The sequence below is a fragment of the Zalophus californianus genome, chromosome 3 (assembly GCF_009762305.2).
Source record: "Zalophus californianus isolate mZalCal1 chromosome 3, mZalCal1.pri.v2, whole genome shotgun sequence".
Taxonomy (NCBI): Eukaryota; Metazoa; Chordata; class Mammalia; order Carnivora; family Otariidae; genus Zalophus; species Zalophus californianus.
In genome coordinates, this window is record NC_045597.1 from 88,981,563 (window position 1) to 89,006,997 (window position 25,435).

Consider the following 25,435-nt stretch of genomic DNA (forward strand, 5'->3'; position numbering starts at 1 on the left):
TTTTAATCTCAATCATCCTGAATCGTGACGTGCACATTCATGCTCTGCCAACCAAAGCATTCAGATAATTCATATTATTATTATCAATGAGAAAATATAGTGTGTTTTGTTCTTTACAGTCTACGAAGAACATCTTCTTACATTATCTCATTTGATCTTTGTCTTAGCCTAATCGAACTGCTATAACGAAATATTGTAGACTGGGTAGACCAACCAAAAGAAATTTATTTCCCACAGCTCTGGATGCTAGCAAGTCAAGGTGACAGCCCATCTAGTTGCTGGTGAGGACTCTCCTCTTGGTTTGCAGATGGCCACCTTCTCACTGTGTCCTTACATGGCTGAGACAGACAGCAACAGAGAGAAAAGTCTGGTGTCTCCTCTTTTAAGGACACTAACCCTAGCAGATTAGTGCTCTCTCCTTATCACCTAAATTAACCTTAACTTCCTTCTTACTCTGAATACTAGGAGAGAAGCTTGGGTGGCTCAGTCAGTTAAGCATCTGACTTCAGTTCAGGTCATATTCCCAGGGTCCTGGGTTCAAGCCCCACTTTTGGCTCCTGGCTCAGTAGGGAGTTTGCTTCTCTCTCTCCCTCTGCCCCTTCCCCCATTCTTGTGTTCTCTCTCTCTCTGTGTGTGTGTCTCTGTCTCTCTCTCCCTCAAATGGATAAATTAAAAAAAATTAAAAATACTAGGAGTCACTTCAACATATGGATTTTAGGGGGGCTCAATCTTCCGGGACCTATGAGCACACCACAAAATAAGAAATCCATGAAAACAGAAAGAAGAAAAACAAGAATGATGACTTAGGTCAAGTTTTTTTTTTTAATATTTTATTTATTTATTTTAGAGAGAGAGAGTATAGGAGTCAGGAGAGGGATAGAGGGGGAGGGAGAGAGAATATTGAGCAGACTCTACACTGAGTATGGAGACTGACAAGGGGTTTGATCTCACAACCCTGAGATCATGATCTGAGCCAAAACCAAGAGCCAGGTGCTTAACTGACTGAGCCACTTAGGCGCCCCAACCTGGATCCAGTTTTATTCACCATACCTTCATTTCTTCACTCAGGCCCACCCCTTGGAACAGTGGATTAACTGTCTGATACTGGAGATGCATTTTGTGCCTGTCCATATTTTTGTTCTCCCTCTAAGGTCATGGTGTGTCATGACCACATTATTCAGAAATGGAGGTGAGAAGCACAACAGGACCTGGTATTTCCTCCCAGCAAGAGATTATTGGAAAGCCCAGAAATGGAGGAAATGCACGAACAAAATCAGCCCTGCAGATATCAAAATACATTGGGGAATTTTAAGTTCAATAGCAGCAAAGTGTTGCCTGACAAACCCAGAGACGGAAGTGGTCATGGTGATGCCTTCGGAGACCTGCTTTTCTCAGCCTGTTTATCAGGATTCCTGATGCTCTGAGGAACTCAAGTATATGCTGGTGTCAGGGAGGGAGTGGTAGGCGGCAGCACTACACTTTAAAAGTCTTCTGCAAGAAAGCGGCAAAGGCAGAGAGCAGTCTAGGGTCAAACCAGCCCTGGTTAGCAGCTGTTGAAGTTTTTACTTTGAAGACATTCCCTCTATGGATTCCTCCTTATCCCTGTCTCCCTTGAGTCAGTCTGTTCAAAATGTAAAGTGTCTGGGTTCATCATTATTCCCTCCAAGGTGTACACAATCACAAATGCAGACAGTGCATCCTTATGAATGTATATGTTAAAAAAAAAAAAAAAGATCGGTAAAAAGGAAATGCTGACGCAAAGTCAGACGAACCATTCAGTGCTGGAGGGCAGCTGAAAAGCCACCATAGGAAGGTGACCCAGGGGCCTTGTTTGGGTTTTGTATCCAAATGATTTCACCATAGATTGATGGCCTTAGATTTAGCACATATTCTAAATTTGATTTTTTTGTTGTTGTTTTTACTACCAAGGAGCCAAGAAGGACACATGATAAAAGAGTAGAAAGGGGAAATGATTTGGAAAAACATGTATATTTCACATGTAATGGAAATAAAGTGGAGAAAATGAGGAACAATCAAAGAAACCTCTCATTTGATTAAACAAAAATCTAATGTCTGCCTGGAAAACACTGATTTATCTTTCATGGACCAACTCAAGTTTTACTATCTCCAGGAAGTCTTTTGTGACCCTCCCTCCCAGAAAGAATCAGTTACTCTTTTCCTTCTTTGCCTCAATCTACCTGGAACAGACTCTATCCCACGTCTCTGACACATTGTTGTCCTTCTTTGTTGTGTCTCTGTGCCCAGACTAGATCCTTAAAAGCAGAACAGGATGCTGTCTGAATCTGTCTCTCCCATGCATGAAATAGTGCCTGCCACATGGTAGATACTCTGCAAATATTTGTTAAATGACAAGTTTGAAGAACTCCATAGTACCATGCAGAAGGCAGAGCCATCACTCAATAAAATGTGAAATTTAAGAATACTCTCATTGCCTTTAGAATATTCTCATTGCCTTCTCTGGATACTTTCCTCCTTCATCTACCCCTTCTCCTCCAATTGCCATATCCCTGAGAAGTTGCCTGCTGTCCAATGCTCCAGCCTATGGGACCACAACCACCTTCACTCTCCTAAGGACTCTCTAACCTCAAATGCCTCCTTTTCATTCTCTAATCTTCCATCCCAGAAATGGAAACCCTTTTCTTCCTTTAGGAAAAAAGATCTGTTTTTCATTTGAAAAGACAGCAATGACTTAACCTGAATAAGTCTCTAGTTGGAGAAATTTCAAGAAAAATGGAAAAGGGCAAAGAGGAATTCCAAGCATGCCAAACCAAAACCCTGACAGGGAGAGACTTGGAAGAATGACTTTGAGTCCCACTGCTCTTCTCTCCTCTGGCCTGTATACCGATATTAAATAGATTTGCAAGTCAAGGATTTTGTTCAGTATTTATGCAGTTCATCCACTTGTCTCCACCCCTTGGCTTCTTAACCCACAGTGCTGAAATTGGAGCCATTTTGTATGATATGGCCATGGGCATTTTCTTCCTCCTGGGGAGAACAAAAAGGACTCCTTTTAAGAGTGATCCTCTCATCAAAATTTCCACCAGATTCCCAGAGGTGCCTTATATCAAAGAAAGGTTAAGAAATCTGTACTAACAGAAAACTTTTAACTTCATCTCAGAGAGGTGTGAATCAATCTTAGAAAATCCTTCCAGAGAAAGACTTTCCCTAGTTAACCCTTTACCATGCTTACTACTTTTTTTTTTTTTCCAAGCTGTTGGTATTTTTAACTTCCATTAGTATTTTCAGAGGAATATTTCTCCCTGAAGTCTATCAAAGTCTTATTAAAAATATTCTTAGTGCCTCATGAATCAAGGTCCCCATATTATTCACTGGCAATTAGGTCAGTGGCTTAATAACATGAGCATACTGGGAACAAGCTGTACCAATACCAATTCTTAATTCCTTGAAGAAGCATTTCAAAGGCTACAAATGCATTCCTAGCAGAAAGAAATAAAAATGTAAGACTACACAAGAATAGAGAATCACAAAATCTCAGACTTGGAAAGAAACTCAGAGGTTATTTTTCTCCCTTATCCACCGCTAGTATTCTTATACTTTTTCCAACAAACTGTTATTTAATAACTGTTTGAAGGCCTCTGATGACAAGGAATGCACTCTTGCTCAAAGCATTTGCCCTATTGTTATAACCCCTGAATTCCTAGGAGATTAATCCTCAAAGTTAGACAAAATCTAACTTCTGGTAAGATTGCTTGAGAAATCTGTACAACCTGATTCCCTCATGTATCTAGATTGCCCATCAAAAACTGTAAGGCAGTTTTTTTTTTAAGATTTTATTTATTTATTTGACAGAGAGAGACACAGCAAGAGAGGGAACACAAACAGTGGGAGTGGGAGGGGGAGAAGCAGGCCTCCCTCCCAGGACCCTGGGACCATGACCTGAGCCCAAAGGCAGAAGCTTAACGACTGAGCCACCCAGGCGCCCCTGTAAGGCCATTTTTGAGTCTCTTTTTCCTTATCATGTTTAGACAGCACAGCATCCTGTTTATTTTTTTTGCTCTCCATAGTTCCTGATACTGTGCAGGTGGGAGTCATTGAAAGAATGAATGAATGAGTGTTTATCTCCACTGCATCTCTGTAGGATAAGATGGCAGGAAATGCCCAAGATCCTAAGTCAGAAAGGCATCTACCACCGTCCAGTGTGATAAGAGTTCCTTAGAGCAATGGGGGAAGTGGTTCTCTGAGGCAGAGTGAGGAAAGGGGCATTACATGACTAGACACTGCCTGGACACCCATCTCCTGTGAGTTATAGACTCAGATGTGAAGTCTGATTTTTCATACTGGTCCTGAGACCTAAGCTTAAAACAAACAAGCAAACAAACAAAACACAAGTATCTCCTTGCTTCCTGCACTTAGCCAGGGCTTAAAAAATGCAAATGACTATGGTGTCAAGTAGAACTTTCAGGGAAGTGAGGCTTTAGAGTATAAGAAAATAGGAGATCAGGAAAAATTCAAGAATGCCTTCACAATTAAATAAATTCAAGTTATTTAAAACACCCTGTGTTTCAAAAAATAAATAACACTCTTCATTTAGAGCTATGGTTAAGAACACAAAATATGCTACCAGAGTCAGGGAGGGAGGATTGAATTCTAACTCTTTTACTTACTTGCTTGTGAAATTTTAAGCAAGTTATTTAGTGTCTGTATGCCTTAGTTTCTGGAGCTATGAGATTAATACCACAAACCACACAGGATTGTTGTAAGAATTAAGCGCTGTGCACATTAATTAGAATAGTGCCCAGAATGTGTGTGTGTGTGTGTGTGTGTGTAGAGAGAGAGAGAGAGAGTATATGGAGTAGTATGTATATGAAATTGAGAGTTATTCCTGTTATGCCATTGTCTGTATCCATAGATACAGCCTGGCTGGTAAAAATGTGCCATTGAACCACACCTAAAAGATGCTTTGGGGAAAATCTTGCATCTCAGGGCTCTGTAACTATCTTACTATAGTCCAGCCACATCATAGCAGAATGGTCTAGCTTAGAGAAAAGATGGTGAAGCTGATTATCAGGAGATCTGGCTTTGGTCCCAACCATGTCATGAATTATCTGGCTGACCTATGTTAATCAGTTAATCTATGCTTCAGTGTCCTCAGCCAGACTTATCCAACTCACAGAGACATTATGGGGACAAAGTTTAAGATATGACAAGTTAATATAATGGTTCTAATCATACAAAAGTCTGCTGATAAATAAGAAGTCTAATAACCCATAGTGGTTCTTTTCTCTTTGTAGGCTCATCAAGATCAGATAGTCTTGGAGTGGTTAGTCACTACACCAGGAATCCTCTCTCTTTTTTCCTTCCCTTGCATTTGCTCTTAGAATGAATGAGTCCTGTTATTGTCTGTGGGACACTTATTATTAATGTACTTCAGGCCTGATTCAACTCACATGCCCACCAGGTTTGATCCTTGTGTTAGGCCCACACAACATTCTTTATTTTCAGTTTCATAGTCAGAGGGCAAGGTGAAGCAAAGAAGAATAACACCCATCCCCTACCCACCACCCCCCAAAAAAAGTACAGCAAGAGAAATACCTGGAGTCTCTGTGGAGTCTCTGCCCTAAGGTCTAGAGAAGGCAGAGTGTATGCTGTATATTCCAAGCCTCCTTTCTTCTCTGCCCCAACACAGTCCATCCTGGGGGATGGTTCTAAAGCCCAGACTCCTCTCATTGTACCAGGGCAAATTACAAGAGGAGGAAGAACACACTCTTGATCAAGGGAACCTGTTCTTTGAGACCCGACTACAGGGATGTCCACATCTTTGCCTCTTTGTCTGTTCTAATAGTTGTTCCATCCCTTAAGATTTTGATCTCACAGTGCCCTTGACCAACAGTCCTCCTCATTGTGAGGTGGAATTACACGGTGAGGGAAGAAAACCTGATTTCTCCTAACAGCTGTCAGAACTGGTGTCCTTCAACAGCCCTTGCATGAAGTGGACCCAGTTCCTGTACCCCTTTAACCTTCGTATGTTCCATTTTGTGCACATTCTCTTCAAAGTCTGATTCTTAGCACCATGCCCCATATTGCACAGGGGTATGACTCACATACACCACTTCTCTCCAAGACCTAGGCAATTAACTCTTATTAATACAGCCTACATTTTTGCTACTTGTTTTAACAGCCCTCAGTAAAGGAGACTGCAGCAAATATGACACGATATATGTGATGAGTGTCCTTCTGAAATTTACATATGCTTATGATCGTCTCTTTTACACTTAATGGATTCCAGCACGGAATAAATAATAAAGAATTACTGCTACACAGTTGAGGGAAATTAAAGGCAATGCATTTAAGACTTCAGCAATGAATTGACTCTGGCCCTGAATACCAATTGCAAGTCATAAAGCTAAAGTAAAATCGAGGCTTTGGCTGGAGGTCCAGGATTAAGCTGCCCAGGTGGGACCAAATTTAGGTTGAAATTATGCAGTGTTCTGGAGGGCACGCACTGTCCCTCTAGCCTACTGTGACACTCCATCAGACTTCATGCTGTCAGTACTCACCATTCTTGCAGAGCAGGACAGCCAGGTAATCCTGAGAAGAAGAATTGATGTAGAGCAAGAGGCTGGGCGCCTGGGCTGTCACAAAGCTAAATGCAATATTTTCCTTGGATGGAGCTGCATCTGCGTAAATTGCTGAGGATGAGAGGCTTATATTTTTGGTCACTGGGTAGGGTTCTTGAAACATATAAGTAACTGAAGTGCCAGCCTCAAAAACAGCAGAAACCTCTGAAAAATAAAAGAGGGGAATGCACACATTGCAACATTTAGTTGATTATTCAGGACAGCAATAACTGTTTATTGTTTGCTATGCATCAAGCACAGCATGAAGGTTTTTGCCTGTATTATATAATATGTTTCCCACAATAAGTTTGAAGTGGCAGAAGTCGTTACTCTTATTTACAGATGAGAAATATGAGGCTTGCAGGGGTTAAGCACCTTGAACAAGGTTGCATAGCTAAAAAAAGAGAGCTGAGATTTGCATCCTGAAGTTTTGTTCAGTTTAACATACATTTGCCGTATAACTACCATGTGCCAGGCTGATTTCTCAAGAAGCAAAGATAAACTGTCCCTGCCTCCAGCATAGTAGAGATAAACTTTACTGGGACCTTCTTAGTTTCAAAACTGAGATTCTAGCGGTTCCAGCTTGTGTTTTTCTGGTGTGTTAGGAGGATTATGAGTGGGTCCTAAATTACTGAGAATAGGACACTGGGAGAAGCAGTGGTAATTCTCATGGTGTTGGGTAAAATATTAGGATCTGTGGAAACAAAAGAGAGAAGCTATGGAACTAGTAGTAAAGGCATAGGTATCTAACCTCCAGTCTCCATTTTCTTTTGGGTGCCTAGGAATTGGTATTCAATTCCAAAGACAGCAAAGACTTGAACAAATAGGCCTTCCTATGGGATACAATTCCTATAGCATGACACATTGGATGGAGTTCTGCCACCACCATGGAAAAAGGCAGCGTCTACAAACCAATGACATTCAATTAGCAGGAATGTACAAATCACCCATCTTCCCTGTATCATGTGCTCACTCCAACTGTTATCCTTTTAGTTTGGTGGAACGAGCACAGGATTTGGCTTCTGTTCTGGATCTGAAGCCTCATTCAATACCATACTAGCTGTGTGGTCCCAGGTAAGTTAGTGAACCCCCGTGGAGACTGTTTTGTCATCTGGTAAATGGGAAACATAACACCTCCACAGTATTTCTGGGTGGCTAAGTGAGATATTGTGTGTAGAACACTTATAAGAGATAGACACTATAGTTGGATCTTGTAGGCTCTTCATATTAGAAGAGACTTTAATCTGAACGCATCACAGTTTCCTTCACAGACTGTATCTGTTTATTGACTGAGTATCCATCCAAATGCTGAGATATTCTTTTCTTTCAATCCAGGCTGCTCTAAGTTCTCCTTCAATTTTATCTCTATACAGTAATATAGTATCAGGGCATGGAGGAAAGTTTCCTTCATAGTACAACATAGCTTGGATCTGACAGCAACCCCCTACTATAAAGATAGCACAATAAACATGAACCCATATTGGCATGATTGATTTTTCTTTTTCTGGAATGATGTAGAATTTTCCTAATTCCCCATGAAATCCCCTGGTTGAGTTGGTGGCACCCAGAACATAATCAAACCTGGCTTTCCCTTCCTAATTCTATTGCAAATTTGTTCTACCTTTGTGAAAATTCTGTAACAGCCTGTAAGAGTGCCAAAAATTTAAAGTTGCATATTTATGCATATTGCTTAGCAGATTGGGAATACCAGTTCATTTTGACTAAAGGTTCAGAGAATGTGTTCTGCATTTATCATTCGGGTTACATTAGTATTCCTGATTACAAAGATATGCGGCAGAGACTTGTGACAGTGAGGATTCTGGTTAATCATCAGCTTGATTCAAGCACTTTCCTAGAGTGAATTTCCTCAGGGACATTTGGCCTGCATTTTGAGCTACTATCTCCTAGTTAACAGAATAATGGCTTTTATTTGATGTTGTGAGTGTGTTCAAATGTAACTGTAGTTCAGAGCATTCTGTTATGAATAGCATATTAGATATGGGCATATATATCACAATTTTTTCTTAATAGTTAGGACAGGAAATTAAAATACAAAGCACTTTTAAACTAGAAATATCCTACCAAATTTCCGTCTTCCTTTCTCCCTTAGCCCCAGTTCTAATTATTCTTAATGTTTAAGTATTTTAATGTTTAATATTTCGATACCGTCAATTTTAACATAAAGCTTCCTTCAGCAAAACACCTGGATTCTATTATTCTCTAAGTTTCTTACATTTTATAATCAAAGAGTTTAAGCTCCCTGAACATATTTAAGCTCTCTGAGTGATTTGTCTGAATACACAAAACCGCTGGGCCCATTAGAAGAAAAATCTTAATTTGGATGTGATCATCTATGACCATCATGCTACTCCAAGGCCACAGAAGAAATATTAGCATTATCTATTGAGCACCTACTTGGTGGAAAGAATTATGCTGATTATGTTCCGAAAAGAAAGGACACGTATCAAACAAAACAAAACAAAACACAATGGAAGGTAGTCTGGAGTGTGATGTGTGTGACAGAAACAATGATTCCTAGAGCTGGAGGTCTCTGTGGCTACAATAGCTTGACCAGACCTTAAAGAGGAACTCCACACTGACCAGGAACAAAGTGTGGAATGAACTAAAAGAAACAGCTAGGAAATAATGTGGCACTGAAGAGAGTGTGTCTCTGAGCCAGCTGTGGAGTCTGACAGATGGGAACTGACACTTGGCTCTGCCCCTTCTCTAACACTCTCACAGGATCCCACTCAACCTCAGCTCATGTACAAGTAGGGATGGATTCAATCTTGCAGTAGGTAGAAGGACTGGAAGACATTATGTAGAAGCAAAACACATAGTAGGAACTCAATGGACAATAGCTGGTCTAAATAATAGTGATAGAATTTAGAATTAGAATGAGCGAAGGTAATGAGTAGGCTAGTGATTACCTAGAAATCAGCCAAGGTGTAATTAATTTAGCAGAACATCAAACTAAAAATAAATGAAACAATTGGCAATTTGAATGCTGAGTGGATATTTCATAATATTAGACATTACTCATTTTTCTGATGATGATGGTCTTGTGGATCTGTGTTTTTAATAAGCTCTTATTTCTTAGCAATACATATTGTAATATTTATAGATGAAATGATGTGATATTTGAAGCTTGCTTCAAAATAATAAAGGACAAGATGTGAGTATATACATGAAATAAAAATGGTCATAAGTTGATCATTGTTGAAGCTAGATTATGGGTGCATGAGGGTTCTGAAACTCTTCTCCCTAGTATCACCAAGAATTGGGTCTTTTTGTAAAGAAAAGTTAAAAAATAAGTGATACACATTGGCAGGAAGGTAAATATCAAAGAACTTTTCAAGGGAGGTTTTTGGCAACTGGTAAGGCATACTTAAATATGCTGAACCCCTATGTCACACCATCTACAAAATGAACTCAAACTGGATCAGAGACTAAATGTAAAAGCAAAACTATAAAACTCTTAGAAGAAACCATGGGCATAAGTCTTTGTGACCTTCAGTGAGGCAGATTTGTTAGATATAATACCAAAAGTACAAGCAACAAAAAGAAAACAATAAGAACCAGATGTTATAAGAATTAAAACTTTTGTGCTTCACAAGATACTATCAAGAAAATGAAAAGAGGAGAAAATACTTGCAAAGCATATATCTAATGTGCGAATTGAATTCAAAATATGCAAAGATTTCCGACAACTATACAATAAAAAGAAAAAATAACCCAATCAAAAAATGGGCAAACACTTTAAACATTTCGCCTAAGAAGGTATACAGTCAATAAGAACATGAAAAGATGTCCAATGTTATTAGTCATTAGTGAAATGCAAGTCAAAACCACAATGAGATACTATTTCACACAGTCACAATAAGATGTCTTTTATCAAAAGGATGGATAATAACAAGTGTTGGTGAGGATGTGGAGAAATTGGAATCCTTACACTTTGCTGGTAAGAATGTAAAATGGAACAGCCACTTTGAAAACAGTTTGCCAGTATCCTCAAAAAGTTAAACATATAGTTACCATATGACCCAAATAATCCCACTTCTAGGTATATACCCAGGAGAACAGAAAAAGTTAAATCCACACAATATGTACCTGAATGTCAATATCAGCATTATTTATAATAGCCAAAGAAATGGAAACATCCCAATGTCCATCAACTGATGAATATATAAACAAAATGTGCTGCATCCACATAATGGAATAAGATACTCTTTGGAAATAAAAAAAGGAACAAAATATTGAAATGTTAAGTGCTACAACATGGATGAACCTTTGAAACATTATGCTAAGTGAAAGAAACTAGACATTAAAAGGCCACATAGTGTATGATTCCATTTATATGAAATATCCAGAATAGGTAAATCCATAGTGACAGAAAGTAAATCAGTTTTTCCAGGCACAGAAGGGAGAGGTGAAGGAGGGGTAGCTACTAATATGTGTAAGATTCCCTTTTAGGGTGATGAAAATATTCTGAAATTAGATAACAGTGATGGTTGTGCAACTTTTGTGAATTGCTAAAAATCATGGCATTATATAATTTAAAAGAGTGGATTTTAGGGAAGAAAAAGACACACGCAAAACATTAAAAACAAACAAACAAACAAACAAAGGTGACTGAATCCTATTACTATATTCCTATACTGAATGAAATTAGGATGTTAAAGAGAAAAAAGAAACCAAAAAGATGCTGGATGGGTCTCCAGCCCTGACCTTTATTAGCAAGTCATTCAACCTCTGTGAACTTCAATGTTCTCAATATGTTAATATCTTCCCCACTAGGTTGGCCATGAGAAATGTATGTTGTGGTCAATAATTACTATTTAATTGCACAATTATTATTACTCTGTACTACAATCAGAAACAGAGAGTAGGTCAATGGATCATAGTTCTGGCCCAGGCATTGGTAATTCTACCCCATATATTTCTAGTATTACACCCCCTAAAATACATATGCCCTGGGAAGTTAACATGGGAGACTACCCCAGTCGAAAGCACCCTTGTTTAGGATCATCTCCTAGCTAGTGGCTCTTATTTCCATTCCAGTTCCCCAGGCAACTAGCATGGCTAGAAGACTTGGTTAAAAGATTCATCCTACATACTTTGCAGCTACTGCATATAAAGGGAATCATTTCCTTAGATTTATGAGAAAGAGGAGAAAGTTTGGAACTGTGAAATATGAAGCAAGCTGAAAAGGCTAAGCACATATTTGTCTATTTTGCTTATAGAGTGAAGTAAAAAGTGGGGAGAGAGCACAGAGGCTATTTCAACCTATGCTGCCAAAAGATATGATGATATGGACAGAAGATAATTAATCAGAGTTGTTTCAGAAAAAAACACACAAAAGCCAATTAAAAATTAAGCTAAATTTAGAACAATATGATCTATGAGATGTCTAAGCAATGTCCCTGGAGAAATGTAGAATCACACTGTTCTTCTTCTTCTTCTTCTTCTTCTTTTTTTTTTTTTTTTCCAAACACAGGACTTCGGTATAGATCCTATAGAACAATGCTAGTTTACCTTTGTGAGAAGGCCTGATGGTGTTGATTCTGTATTTGCTTCTTCTGGTCGTGTGGGCCCAGACTAAGGGTGGCATTTAATTTTTTTAGGGGCAGTTATTCAGATTCCTGCCCCAATGTGAAAATCCAGTGGCATTTGGCTTGTCTTAGCCCATGGTCAACACCTACGGGGATGGGGCCACTTTATGCCAAACTCCATGCAGGGCCCAACACACTGTTGGCCCTAAAATTTGTACCATTCATTTTCTCCCAAGGAGTATAATGATTCTCAACAATAATAAGCAAGTAATTCAATCTAACTGTGGAGAAGGCCAGTGTAAATTATGAAGAGCTCAAATTACAGAGTCCTTCAATGAGAACACTGGGTGTTCTTCTTTTGTCTATTGTTTTTAAGTTCCAACAGTAAATTGGACTAAATAAAGCATTGTTTGGTAGAGGTGTTTGGGAAATGCGTTTTAATGAATTGACAAGAATTATGTATAATTGCCATCATTGTTTAAACGTAAATGGTATTTCAAAGTAATTAAAACATTTTATTTTAATAGTTTAAATGCTGCTCCTGAAATATTGTTTACATTATTTGCTCAACAAACATTTTTTTCCCATCAATAAAATAAACTTTAAAATCCTGCAAAGATAGATAGGAGACCTAATCTTTTGCCCTTGTATTTGAAAAAATACTAAGTTTTTATATTGAATAATGCAATTTTGTAGTTTGTAGAGTTATCTTGAATTTTTCTAGAGAATTTACACCATGACCATCACTCCTTGTTCAAGGTATACATCCATCATGGTTAGTTTTATCAATGCAATGAATTCATAAGACAGGAGAGGATAGAGAAAGACCCTGGGGCAGGGATTTTGATCCCTGTGTTCCATTCCCAGCCCCTTGATGAACCAAATGTGAATCTCCAGGCAGGGCTTTTAAAGCTTCAGACTCCACTCACATCACCTGCATAATAGGGAGATTTTACTAGATGCATGGTATTGTTTCTCCTGACTTACCTATAAGTTCCCTGTTGTAAAAATACTTTAAAATGACTCAAGCATCCCTAAGACTCTTCCAGGGGTAGAATCTATAATGCTGCCATTATAGATTGGACCTTAGCGCAATGCATGGGCTAAGGAATTGGAAGTGGAAAGATTAGTGCGTCCCTCGATATCGGGCTGATATGACAGAGATGAAAGTCCACCTCTCTCAGGGTTCAGCTGGCCCCAGCCAAGGAGAGTGTGTTGCACTGTTACTATCCATCCTGTTCAGTTGCACTGCCAGTGTCCACACACAGTGAAAATGGCTATATGCAATTATGCTGAGGGGCTACACAGAGTCTTTACACAGAGCAAAATTGAAGAAGGTAAGAGATCACTTAAGGAGTGTCTAAGGGCATGACTTGATCATGGCTTATAGATATTGCAATACAGCATGGGGGTAAAACAGAGGCGTCTACTGTACCTTTTTTGCAAAAGGGTCCTTCATATGGTGAATTGGTGCAATCACAGAAGTACCCACTGTACTTCTCCACACACTTGCCCCCATTGTGGCAGATGCTACCATAAGTGCTGCAATGACCTGGGCATCCAGGCCGGACTCCAGATGTGACCTTTGCCCTCTCTTCCAGGTCCAATTTCTGCCCATTCAAGTGTAAGGAGCGTATGCATCCTAGAAAGCCTTTTTGTCTTGATGATGTTCCCCCTACGCAGTGAAAAATAAAAAGAAAAAAAAGTAAGATATCATACAGTTCAATTCTTTTAGGTTTAATATTGACACTGGTAACTGTTAAGCACTATTCTGTTGTCATGCTGTGTTGAGCTTTTCCATTACAGTTTCCAGTGAGAATTAGGAATTCAAACAGCATGTGCAAAATGCATGTCTTTCCAGGCAAGGAACCTCCTCACCCCTAACTCCAAACAACAACAACAACAAACAAAAAAACAAAATAAAACAAAAACAAAAAAACAATGGAGTGTCTAGGTGTCTCAGTTGGTTGAGTGTCCGACTTGGTTTCCGCTCAGGTCATGATCTCAGCGCCCTGGGATTGAGCCCCATGTCTGGCTCCATGCTCAGCAGGGAGTCAGCTTGAGAATTCTCTTCCTCTGCCCCTCCCTCTGCTCTCTCTTTCAAATAAATAAATAAATCTTTGAGGAGGAAGGAAGGAAAGATGGAAGGAAGGAAGGAAGGAAGGAAGGAAGGAAGGAAGGAAGGAAGGAAGGAAGGAAGGAAGGAAGGAAGGAAGGAAGGAAGGAAGGGAGGGAGGAAGGGAGAAAGAAAAGATTATATTTCACATGGAATCCTATAGTTAACAATGTTTAAGACAGAAACTACAGATTGCCATGTTTCTTGCAAATGAAATAAAATGTGTCATGACATAGTCTATAGCAGACTTTTGTCTGAAGTAGAATACTCAAGCAGGATTGTCCCTTCTGATGGTATTGGAAGCAAGCTGTTAGGCACACCAATTTAGAAAACTGCAACAAGTTTTCATTGCTCATGCAGTGCATGAGCACTGTCCACGCTGCCAGGCTGACCGATGCCAGGAATGTTTAGGTTACCTAACTCATTTCTTTAACTTACTGCTTTGTTTCTTGTCTAACGTCTATATTCCTGGTCTGAGATGACACATTTAGAATTCTCATCTGTATCCACCTTGGTGGGAATATATTTTTATCTGGTCATTTGCTAGACCAAGATTTAATAGAGCTGTAGGGCTAGAAATGAATGAGGTTCAGAAACGAGAGTCGATAGATACAGAAAATAATTGTTGTTCTTGTCTCTGTTAGTATACTTTGTAGATCTTGAACACCTGAGGGTGCCTTCCATTTATTCCTGTGTGTGGACTTGAGCCCGCACTGTCTAAATTGGTGGTGGGCAGGCTTTAGGACAGACAGACATGGAGTCATACTCCATGTCACTAGCTGATTAGCCATGTTGACCACTAATCACCTCAGCCTTTGCTACTTGATCTGTAAATTAAGAATAATTTTGTTTAGTGTGTTTACAGTAAAGCTTAGTGAAGACCATGGAATACAGTACATACTCAATCATTATTCTTTGCTATGCCCTCTCCTGAGCCCTTAAAATAACTCAGACAAGTAGGTTGTTTATATATGTACATTACATATATATATATATATATATATAGAGAGAGAGAGAGAGAGAGAGAGAGAGAGATCTTAGCACTTATCTCCAAATTATTATTTGGAAGGCAAATTTGTCCTTTTGGATTAAAGAACAGGATTCTAACCCAACTTTCTGCTGCAGGGACATCCTGAAGTTTTCAGAGAGATTCATAATGCTTGTTACAAATTATTCAAGAATGGTGTAGATTCAAAGTGACAGAGGATTTTGTTACCATTGGAAATCCAGGACTCTACTAGCCTAAACCTCTGATATCAGAAAAATGTGCACTGAGAGACAAAGGCCAGGAAATTAAGCTAAATCCCATCAGCAGGTATTTGTTTGGTGCTCCGAATTATGGAAGATCCCAGAGAAGATATGAGTCCAGCTTGCCTTTAAAGACACAAACTCTAGCCCAGATTCAACAGTGTGGGCTCAAGTCCACACACAGGAATAAATGGAAGGCACCCTCAGGTGTTCAAGATCTGCAAAGTATACTAACAGAGACAAGAACAACAGGGGCAGGACAGACTTGTCACTTATTTTCTGTATCTATCGACTCTCGTTTCTGAACCTCATTCATTTCTAGCCCTACAGCTCTATTAAATCTTGGTCTAGCAAATGACCAGATAAAAATATATTCCCACCAAGGTGGATACAGATGAGAATTCTAAATGTGTCATCTCAGACCAGGAATATAGACGTTAGACAAGAAACAAAGCAGTAAGTTAAAGAAATGAGTTAGGTAACCTAAACATTCCTGGCATCAGTCAGCCTGGCAGCGTGGACAAGGAAATAATGGAAATGGGTTTGATGGGAGTATAGAATGGGGTTGAGGGAGTATTGCGACTTCCCTGAATCACACAAGGTCTACAGACACATAAATATGGGGATGGCAGTCACCGGCTGCATCCACAGACAGACATAACACTCCAAAACATCTTTTAATCTGAAATAATGCTGAAACTCTACTGTATTTTCAGGTCTGATAAGTGATATTCAAAAAGGCCAGGAGGTCAAACCCAAATTGCATTCTCCTGTCTATCTCAATTTTAGTGAGTAAATCTCCTTTTAACCACAAGATAAATCAATTATAAATACAAGCAGATCATAAAGGAAGGCTCATTATTTCTTTCCCAGAGATTGTGCAGAATAAAGAAGGGAGGATTTATGTAATCAAATATTTTGTCATTCCATCCCCCCTCCCCCGCCTTATTTTGCAGTCACTCCCTGCGGTAGATTTGAATAACTCTTCATATATCTTGTTAGTGGCATTTTTCTTCTAGCAGAGGTTGAGAATGCAAGATCTATTGCACATTTTCTCATGTGTGACTTTGTCAACAAGTTTATAAATGGAGATGAAAGTGGCTGGGGTCGTTTCTCTGGCAGAAATGCACTCTGAGTTTTGAGACATACAGAGTATGGAGAGAATGATCCAAAACAAGAGGATTACTTCACTCTGAGATGCTGACAAAACATGTGACACAAAGAACTATGAACTAAATTGCACAATGAACTAAATTTCAGTTTTCACTTGACTGCTTTACATTCTTTACAAAGGATAAAATCTAGAGGTCACGCTCCTTTTTTTCTTTATGGAGAAGTAATAGGTAGACTAAGAATAGAATATTTCCAGAGAGATGTTCCTCGCCTACACACTCACACCCAGTCAGGCTGTTGGTGCTCTCCATTTCCTGATGTTACCTGCTTTCTGTAGAGTTTCGTTGCAGGTGTGAATCTTCTATGAACCTTGAATACTCTACAGAGATGCAGCCACAGTCTTCCTTCCCCCTTCTCGCTCAACAGTACTTTCTCCCCAAAAAAGCGCCTTTGGATTTGCTCTTCCAGATATCTCTGATTCCATCTGCTTCTTCTTCTTCTTCTCCTTCCTCTTCCTCTTCCTTTTTTTTTCCAGTGTAGTTAACATACAGTGTCATCTGTTTCTTTATACACCTAGATCCATGGTCCTAGTACAATCTTCCTCACCTCAACTTGATTCCCAACAACCTTCTAATTGATCTGTCTACACTCAGTCCTGACTTTTCTCATCCATTTACCACTTTGCAATCAGGAAGATCAACCAAATTTGAAAATTTGATTCTGCCATTCCTATTTAATGCTCTTCAGAGACTACTGATTTTCCTCATGATCAAGTTCAAATTCCATCACACAGATGATACAGTATGAAAGATCTGGCCACCACTTACCTCTTCAGCTTCCTCCTCCCACATTCCCTTCTCTGACTTCAGTGCACCAGGACTTCGGAACTACTAGTGGCTCCCCAGTCCCTTCTAGTCTGTCTTGACCAGACTTGGATCTCTTCATGCACTTTGCATTTATGTGGTATGTTATCTTCCCTATGAATTTTACAGCTCACAGTACTCTATCCCTGTGATTACAAACACATACACCTGCACTCATATATACACATCCCTTCCCAACATATCTTCTGCCTCCCAGTATTTATTTTAATTAGTTACCAATTTTATTTTAAATGAGAAATATTTTAAAATTCTAATAAATCTTTGAAATAATCAAATCTGTTAACCACAAACCTGCTTTCCTGCATAGCAAAGCTCAGCTGCAGCTCTTTTAAGGTAGAGTCAGTTATTTTAAGATGGGGAATCCAATCCCCACTTGGCCACATTCTCCACCAGAACCACTTCATTCATTCATATTGCCTTTCTGGCCCTTGTAGGTATTTGGTTTTTCAACTGCTACTCTAAGATACTTTATTCTTCACTTGTATGCATCTTGTCTAGAATTCACTAAAACATTGGAGGAAGAAGAACAACAACAAAACTCTAGCATCATCCTTAAAGCAGCTAATAGTCATGTTTTTGAGCCTTTCATTTAATCTGAAAGCTGACAGAGAATCAAAACAATGCTTCTAATTTTTCTTAAAAAAATACATTTCAAACATACTTGTATGCTAGAAACTTTATTATTAACTCACTGAATACCCAAAAGGAAAAGAACGTATTCTTCATATTATTTGCATGACCTAGTTGAGGAAACATAGTGCCAGAGAGATTGCTTTGGCCAGAGTCAAGAATCAAACAGATTTTATATGGCAGAGTCAGGTGTTAACTGTGATCTCTTGACCTTCAAAGCCTGCATACCTTGAAAACTCTAAAACCCTAAAATGAATGATTTGATTAGACAATGAGTCAGTACTGTAACTAAGTGATCCTTCTACCTTCTTACCCTTATCTCTAACATGGTTTCTTTCAGCAAGTAATATACATGCATGCATTTATTCTCTTGAGTTTGACCTCACTCTTCGATAACTATCACCATTAGTTGGCTGGCCTAGCTAGAAGCAATTCTACATGAGACACTACAGTTGGCCCTTGGTATCTAGCATGTTCATTATGATGATGTTTCCTTTGACTGAGTATGAATCAACTCATAAAAATGTCACTATCATCATTCTAAGCCTGTCTTAGAAAACCTCCATGTCTCAGGTTCACAAATGCTCATCACTTTCAGAGGAATATCAATGTTTTTGTGGTTCTTGGCACCAACTGCAAAAGCCTCTATTTCTCTCCTGGGTGCTTGCTTCTTTCCTTCACATGCTCAAGCAAAATTCCTTTGTTGAGAACTCCTGATAAAACATTGAATGTGCCAGTTTGGACTCCAGACTCGCAAAAATAATAACTTTCCTTTTTTCTATCTTTCTTCCTTTCGTGCTTGGTTTTTTGACCTTGAAGTTGGAGCAGCTGTTTTGTATATGAATTACAATAGCCAACTGAACTACAGGTGAATTACCACCGAGATTCCAAATTCTAAAGTTGCAGCAGATTTAGCATATACATGATGAATAAATATAAAGACACTAACCATCAGTTATCTTCTGCTTTTATCCCACCCCTCCAACTGACAGAGTCTTGGTACCAGAAGGAAATCCTAGTGGAAACTTTAATTCTAAAACATGATTTTCTTAAGAACAAAGCATGCATCTGGTTGAATTTGGCCAGATATAGTGATTTCTTGCTCATAATCCAATAAACACACATCATTTAATAATACAGGTGACACTAATTAGATGTTTAAAAAGTAAAATAATGATGCAACAGTCAATTTGAACTAAGAACTTACTTCTTAAAAAGTCTTTCCAAGCACTGTGTTTCAGAGACACTTTCTGATTTAATCCTCACTATAAACTGTGGAACCTTGGGGTGCCTGGGTGTCTCAGTGGGTTAAGCTTCTGCCTTCTGCTCAGGTCATGATCCCAGGGTCCTGGGATCCAGCCCTGCATCAGACTCCCTGCTCAGTGAGGAGTCTGCTTCTCCCTCTTCCTCTGCCCCTCCTCCAGCTTGTTCTCTCTCACTCACTGTCTCTCAAATAAATACATAAAATCTTAAAAATAAATAAATAAATTGCAGAACCTCAAATAAAACACTAATCCTCCTCAAAAAAATTGAGAAAGAGATTGTTAATTTAGGATCACTTAACAGCAGATTGAAAGTATTTCCTATTTGGTGGAAATGAATGCTGTGAAAAACTTCTCAAGAATAATTCAGCATTATGTATCAAGGAGCATGAAAATATCATTGGCCTTATTCTACCTTTATAAAGAAATTTCCCAAAATGGAGCTGAGGGCATTGAGTACACCCAAAAATAATTAATTTTGCTCATACATAGTCATTACAAATACTTCATTATGTACACAAATAGTGTAATTGTCTACCTAGAAAATCCTCCCAAAACAATAATGACAAATTATCACAATTCAAATAAAAGGATGTGGGGCACCTGGGTGGCTCAGTCGGTTAAGTGTCTGCCTTTGACTCATGTCACGATCCCAGGGTTCTGGGATTGAGCCCTGCATCCGGCTCCTTGCTCAGTGGGGAGTCTGTTTCTCCCTCTCCCTCTGCCCCTTTCCCTGTTCATACTCTCTCTCTCTCTGAAATAAATAACATCTTTTAAAAAATAAATTTATTAATTAAATAAAATAAAGGTATAAGAATGTGGATAGATATAAGTATTAGCATACAAAATCAATCATGGTCCTATATAACAACAATAACCAACGGGAAAATGGAATAGCTAGGAAAAAATCCTATTTAATAACAAAAGCAGCAAAACACCTAGAAGTTAACAAGATGTGCATATATGAAGGAAACAATACAATTTTACCTTCCCTCCTAAAGAATACCTGAAGAAGTAAAATATGTTTCTGTATGATCCAGTAATGTATAGCTAATTTCTTTAACATGATAAAATCCAATCAATAGCCCCCCAAAATTATTTTCATAGAACATGAAAAGCCAATTCCATAAGAAGGGAAAATGATTGAGAATAGTTAATACAGTGTTAAAAAAAAAAAGTGAGATGTGCACAGGGGCAAAACTTGTCCTATTCAAGTATCAAAATATACCTTGTAAGTGTGATGCTGGTGCAGTACTTGGGAAAAACAAAATTATTTAAATAAAACAGAAACCAGAAATTCCTGGGTTTTGTTTTTGTTTCTGTTTTTGCTTTTTAGTAAGCTCTACACCCAGCGTGGGGTTGGAACTCATGACCCTAAGATCAAGAGTTGCATGCTCTACCAACTGAGCCAGCCAAGCACTCCAAGGATCCAGACATTTCTAAGAAATCCAGAAATAGACTCTTTATATAGAGAGATTTTTTTTTTTTTTACATTATGATATACATTGGAGCTCTAAGTAACTAGGAAAAAGAAGAACCATGAAATAAATGGAGATGGGAAACTATGATTTTGAAAAACAAATAAAATCACAATCCTACCTCAGAACCTTAAACAAATTCCAGGTGCATTAAAGACATAAAACAAACATAGCAACAAAATAGGCAAAAGCTGAAAATATTAGGTTAAACACTATATAGCAGTTTTAATACGCTATTTGTATTGACATGCTATGGTTTCCATGATGTATTTGAGGTAAAAAAAAAAAAGGCAAACAAAAACAAATAAAAAGTGAAAAAGCTGTGGCATAATACATATGAATATATCGTTTATGTAAATATATCTACAAATAATAATATTGTACAGTATTTCCTAAGGGTACCTAAATGTATGTAAGAACTTGAACAATGCCTAGAAAATCTCATATGGCGCTAATATTGGTTGTCTCTAATAAGGGTACTTGGAGGGCGCCTGGGTGGCTCAGTTGGTTAAGCGACTGCGTTCAGCTCAGGTCATGATCCTGGAGTCCTGGGATCAAGTCCCGCATTGGGCTCCCTGCTCGGTGAGGAGCCTGTTTCTCCCTCTGACCCTCCCCTCTCTCATGTACTCTCTCTCTCTCATTCTCTCTCTCTCAAATAAATAAATCTTTAAAAAAAAAAAAGAAGGGTTTAAGGGTACTTGGAGGTATTCATGACTAATTTTCATTGAACGTGTATTTGTATATTGATTGTACAATTTTAAATAAATCTTTTCATTTATTATGTATATTGTGTATAATGCTGTCGGTCTCCTTTTTCTAAAAGTCATTTTAGAAATAACTTGTTATATCAAGTTTCAAATGAAACTCCTTGCTATAGAATTGTGTATATCTCTAAAAGCCATTTATTAATCCATGTGGTATTTGGATATTAAGGAATACCTTTGACAGCATCAGCATGTTTGTGTCTGGTGTGTGGGTCAGGGTGTATAGGAGGTAATTATCTTGATACTTGGGTTTTCTGCAAAGAGGCTTGCTTTTTTTGTTGTTTTGTTTTCAAAACTACTGGCCCAAAACAAACATTTTCTTTCTTTTTAAAGAATGGTGGCAGGGCACAACATTTTGCCCAGAGTGCTAAATATACATTCCGTGGAAATCCACATTTGGTAATTATTTACAATTCAGGAGGAGGGGAAAGAAACAAGCAAGGACTTGAATTGTGGGTCTGTTTTTGTTGCTAATGTGGAGCCATAGGGAATAGAGCCCACTGTAGTTCAAGGTGGTTGATTGTTGCTTTGCATATCGTTTGGAGGTACCCCTGAAAGAATATCAAGATGATGGGGTAGAAAAGTTCCCATAGTCCTAATTATGGGTTTAGAAAAACCAAGAGAGTCATTTTGACACAAGGATCATCTCCCATCTTGCAAAGATGAGTGCCAACTCGTGCCTCATTGTGCTCCCTTCTACCAAAGTTTTTGAAGATGAAAAATCAGTATCAAAACAGTTTTATTAAATTTTTTTTTTTTAAAGATTTATTTATTCATGAGAGACAGACAGAGAGAGAGAAGCAGAGGGAGAAGCAGGCTCCCAAGGAGCAGGGAGCCCGATGCGGGACTCGATCCCAGGACCCTGGGATCATGACCTGAGCCGAAGGCAGACGCTTAACCATCTGAGCCACCCAGGCGCCCTCAAAACAGTTTTAAAGAAAAGTTACAAAGGCTCCTGTGAAAGAGGAGAGATTATTGCCCTTCTTTCAGGAGCAACTGGATGAGAAATACCATATGAGCCCAGGTCATTACTAGAATCAGCTGGGGCACCTACATTCTTCACAGCTGCTGCCTGGCCAAGTTATTGTTCCATTAGCATCAATGTCTAGATTTCCCATATACTTGGGCCCCTGACAATCACGGGCTAGTTTTCTCCAGCATGGCCCTACTGAGAACAGATAGTGTCCCAGAAGCTAAAGCGCAGACTCATTCAAAGGAGATAAAGTAAAAGTTCTATAATTATAAGCTTTAGGAATTTTCCCTAATATTTCCCCTGGCCCAGAGTGATTTTATGGGTGATACCAGCACACCCTAAAATATATTTATTTAAAAAGGCTGCAATTCACTAAACAGGTTGTAGCATTGGCAGGTCAGGGGCAACCAGTTCTCACTGTCCAATCTTTTAACATTCACACCACACTTTGATGCATTTCTGCAGCAATCACTTTGGAGCTCTTTGTTACTCCAAACTTCTTTTGGGGAAGTGATGGCTGCAGTGTGACTAGGGACACACCATCAAATGGGAGAAGCAACTCTCTCGTCAGGAAAAAAAAACAAAAAAACCCAAAAACCAAAAAAAAACCCTGAAACTTGAAATAAAGCAAAAAACATGGATGACATTTACCCAGTAGAGATGCAAATAATTTCTTTCCAGTAAAGCAGATAACTCCAAAGATGGCCTGTTGAACAACACTTTCATGTGGAATAGTCCAGAAACAGCCTCCAGGTTAAACTTGAGAGCCACACCTCTTTAGCCCTGCTCACACCCTTTGGATACGCACTTCCATACCATATCCTAAGGGACCTGGCTTAAAACCTCTCCCCATTCAAAGCCTGTACTTCTTAAATAGCGAATGGATCTTACTCATCTTCATGCTCTTGTTACCTATCCTAGGGCTGATAACACAAAATACATTCAGAAAATATTTGTTAAATGAATTGTGTCCAAAAAAAATAGTGAGAGAAGAGAAGAAAGACACAGTGGCAAATGGAGGGACAGGATCAGAGACCTTTCAGTGTTTTCTCCCCAATCTGGCAAAATGGTGCATAATCTGTTATGAAGAACTTATTGGTCCTTAGGGTTATTTGGATAGGGAAAGAAGAGAGGATAAGGCGATACTTGAAAGAACAAAAAATAAACTTTGCTTAAAAAATTACTTCAATTAAAACAAAAACTGAAAATTATTCCAATTAAAAAATACAAAAACAAAAACTGGTTTGGCTTTTTGCTGCTGCCTTACTGGCAGCATGGGCTAAGAGAAAGGCAGTCGCTGAAGGTCATGATTACTTAGGTGTTTCCACAAATGGGTGTTGGCTGTGGACTGCTTTCAGTTTATTTCATAAAACTTAGAGTATCATTGAATCATCAAATGGAGGACTGGCCTGGGCACCTTCTCTGATCTGACAGGATTTTCCATAAATAAGCCCCTCTTCACCCACCAGAGCACAGGGAAAACAAGAGCAACCTCAAAGAGAATCCAGTGGCAATACCTCGGAGCAAGCTTGTACGTACCACATAACAATTTGGAAATGGGGTTTTGAAAATCCCTTTCCCTTTGAAAGCTAGTTGCTAAGACAACGGCAGTTGTAAAGTTCCCTTTTATAAAGGCCTTACCTCAGCTTTTGAGGCATTCACACATCAGATACACTACCATGTGGGGACAATTTTGCTGATTTGTGCAAAGAGGGGATAAAATCCAGTGTACGGCAGGATTCCTCCCCTGGGAGCTATAGCACTAATTGAATGTGTCCTTTAAATGTCAAATCTCATAAATTTCCAGTCAAAGCAGTGTCTCCTTATCCCCCCGGGGAGGGGGCACAAATAATTTCCCATTTAAAATGATATTTTGCTTGCAACTCCTATTTAATAACCCTTGACAGAGAATTCCAAGTAGAAGGAAAAAAAAATGTTCATTTAATCTTTTCCACTGACTTATGAAGTATTGATTATTAAGCCCAGTGGGCAGATGGAATAACTGAGGCTCAGAAAAGGTAAATGACTTAAACTAAAGTCAATTTTAAAAGGGCCAGCATTTGGAACTTTGCATTCAATCACTTTCAGGAATTGATGATACATTTACTGAATTCAAAATGTATCAGAGAACCTGCAGCAGGCATAAGGATGTAAAGATAAACTAGGCACTATGTATGTCCACAAAGAAACCACTAGAGGGGAGAGAGACAATAACCAGATCATTATAATCTGGTGTGATGGGTATGATCACAGGTAGAGGGGTGGAGTGGGAGTAGAAAAAACCCATGAGAGCTATACCTCCTTGGGCCAAAATGGCCAAACCTTTATACCTTTGATTCAAATGGTCATTGTGGACACCCTAGCGAAGGATGTGACTTTTTCCAGGTGTTTCTCTGCAGCTGAGGCAGTCCCTGAAGGGTAGACACATGAAGACTAACTGCCAACAGCCTTCCCCTGGCAGGGCAACAAGTCCTTCTTGAAGAGGGACCTGAGCAGCACATTCCCATATCTACCATGGGTTCCTAAGCCTCTCTCTACACCGTAAGTAGATCCTGAGACAACCCTCACCATTTAACCTGGTGCATGGATGATGGAGGAAGTTGGATCTAAATGTGGCACTTCTCACCTCTTCTACAAAATTGCCTTCCCCTACACAAGTGATTTTGAAGCCAAATCCCTTCCTTCTTGGATCAGAAGAAACTCGGTAACGACATGCGAACTGAGTGTAAATCTGCCAGTAACACTTTGCAGAGGATTGCGATTACGTTTTCTTCCCCTCCATCACTCTGCTCAAGGGCTTTCTCACCTCCCTCTCT

At 39.0% G+C, this 25,435-nt stretch overlaps 1 protein-coding gene across 1 annotated transcript in view; it reads right to left on the reverse strand.

The window, feature by feature from the left end:
• CNTNAP5 (contactin associated protein family member 5) overlaps positions 1-25,435 on the reverse strand; it is an 859,701-nt gene that overhangs the window by 101,901 nt on the left and 732,365 nt on the right. The window contains exons 18-19 of the mRNA XM_027590999.2: positions 13,587-13,826; positions 6,540-6,764 (exon numbers count right to left, since the gene is read on the reverse strand). Coding sequence (XP_027446800.2) covers positions 6,540-6,764; positions 13,587-13,826 — 465 coding nt within the window. The remainder of the gene's footprint in view (positions 1-6,539; positions 6,765-13,586; positions 13,827-25,435) is intronic.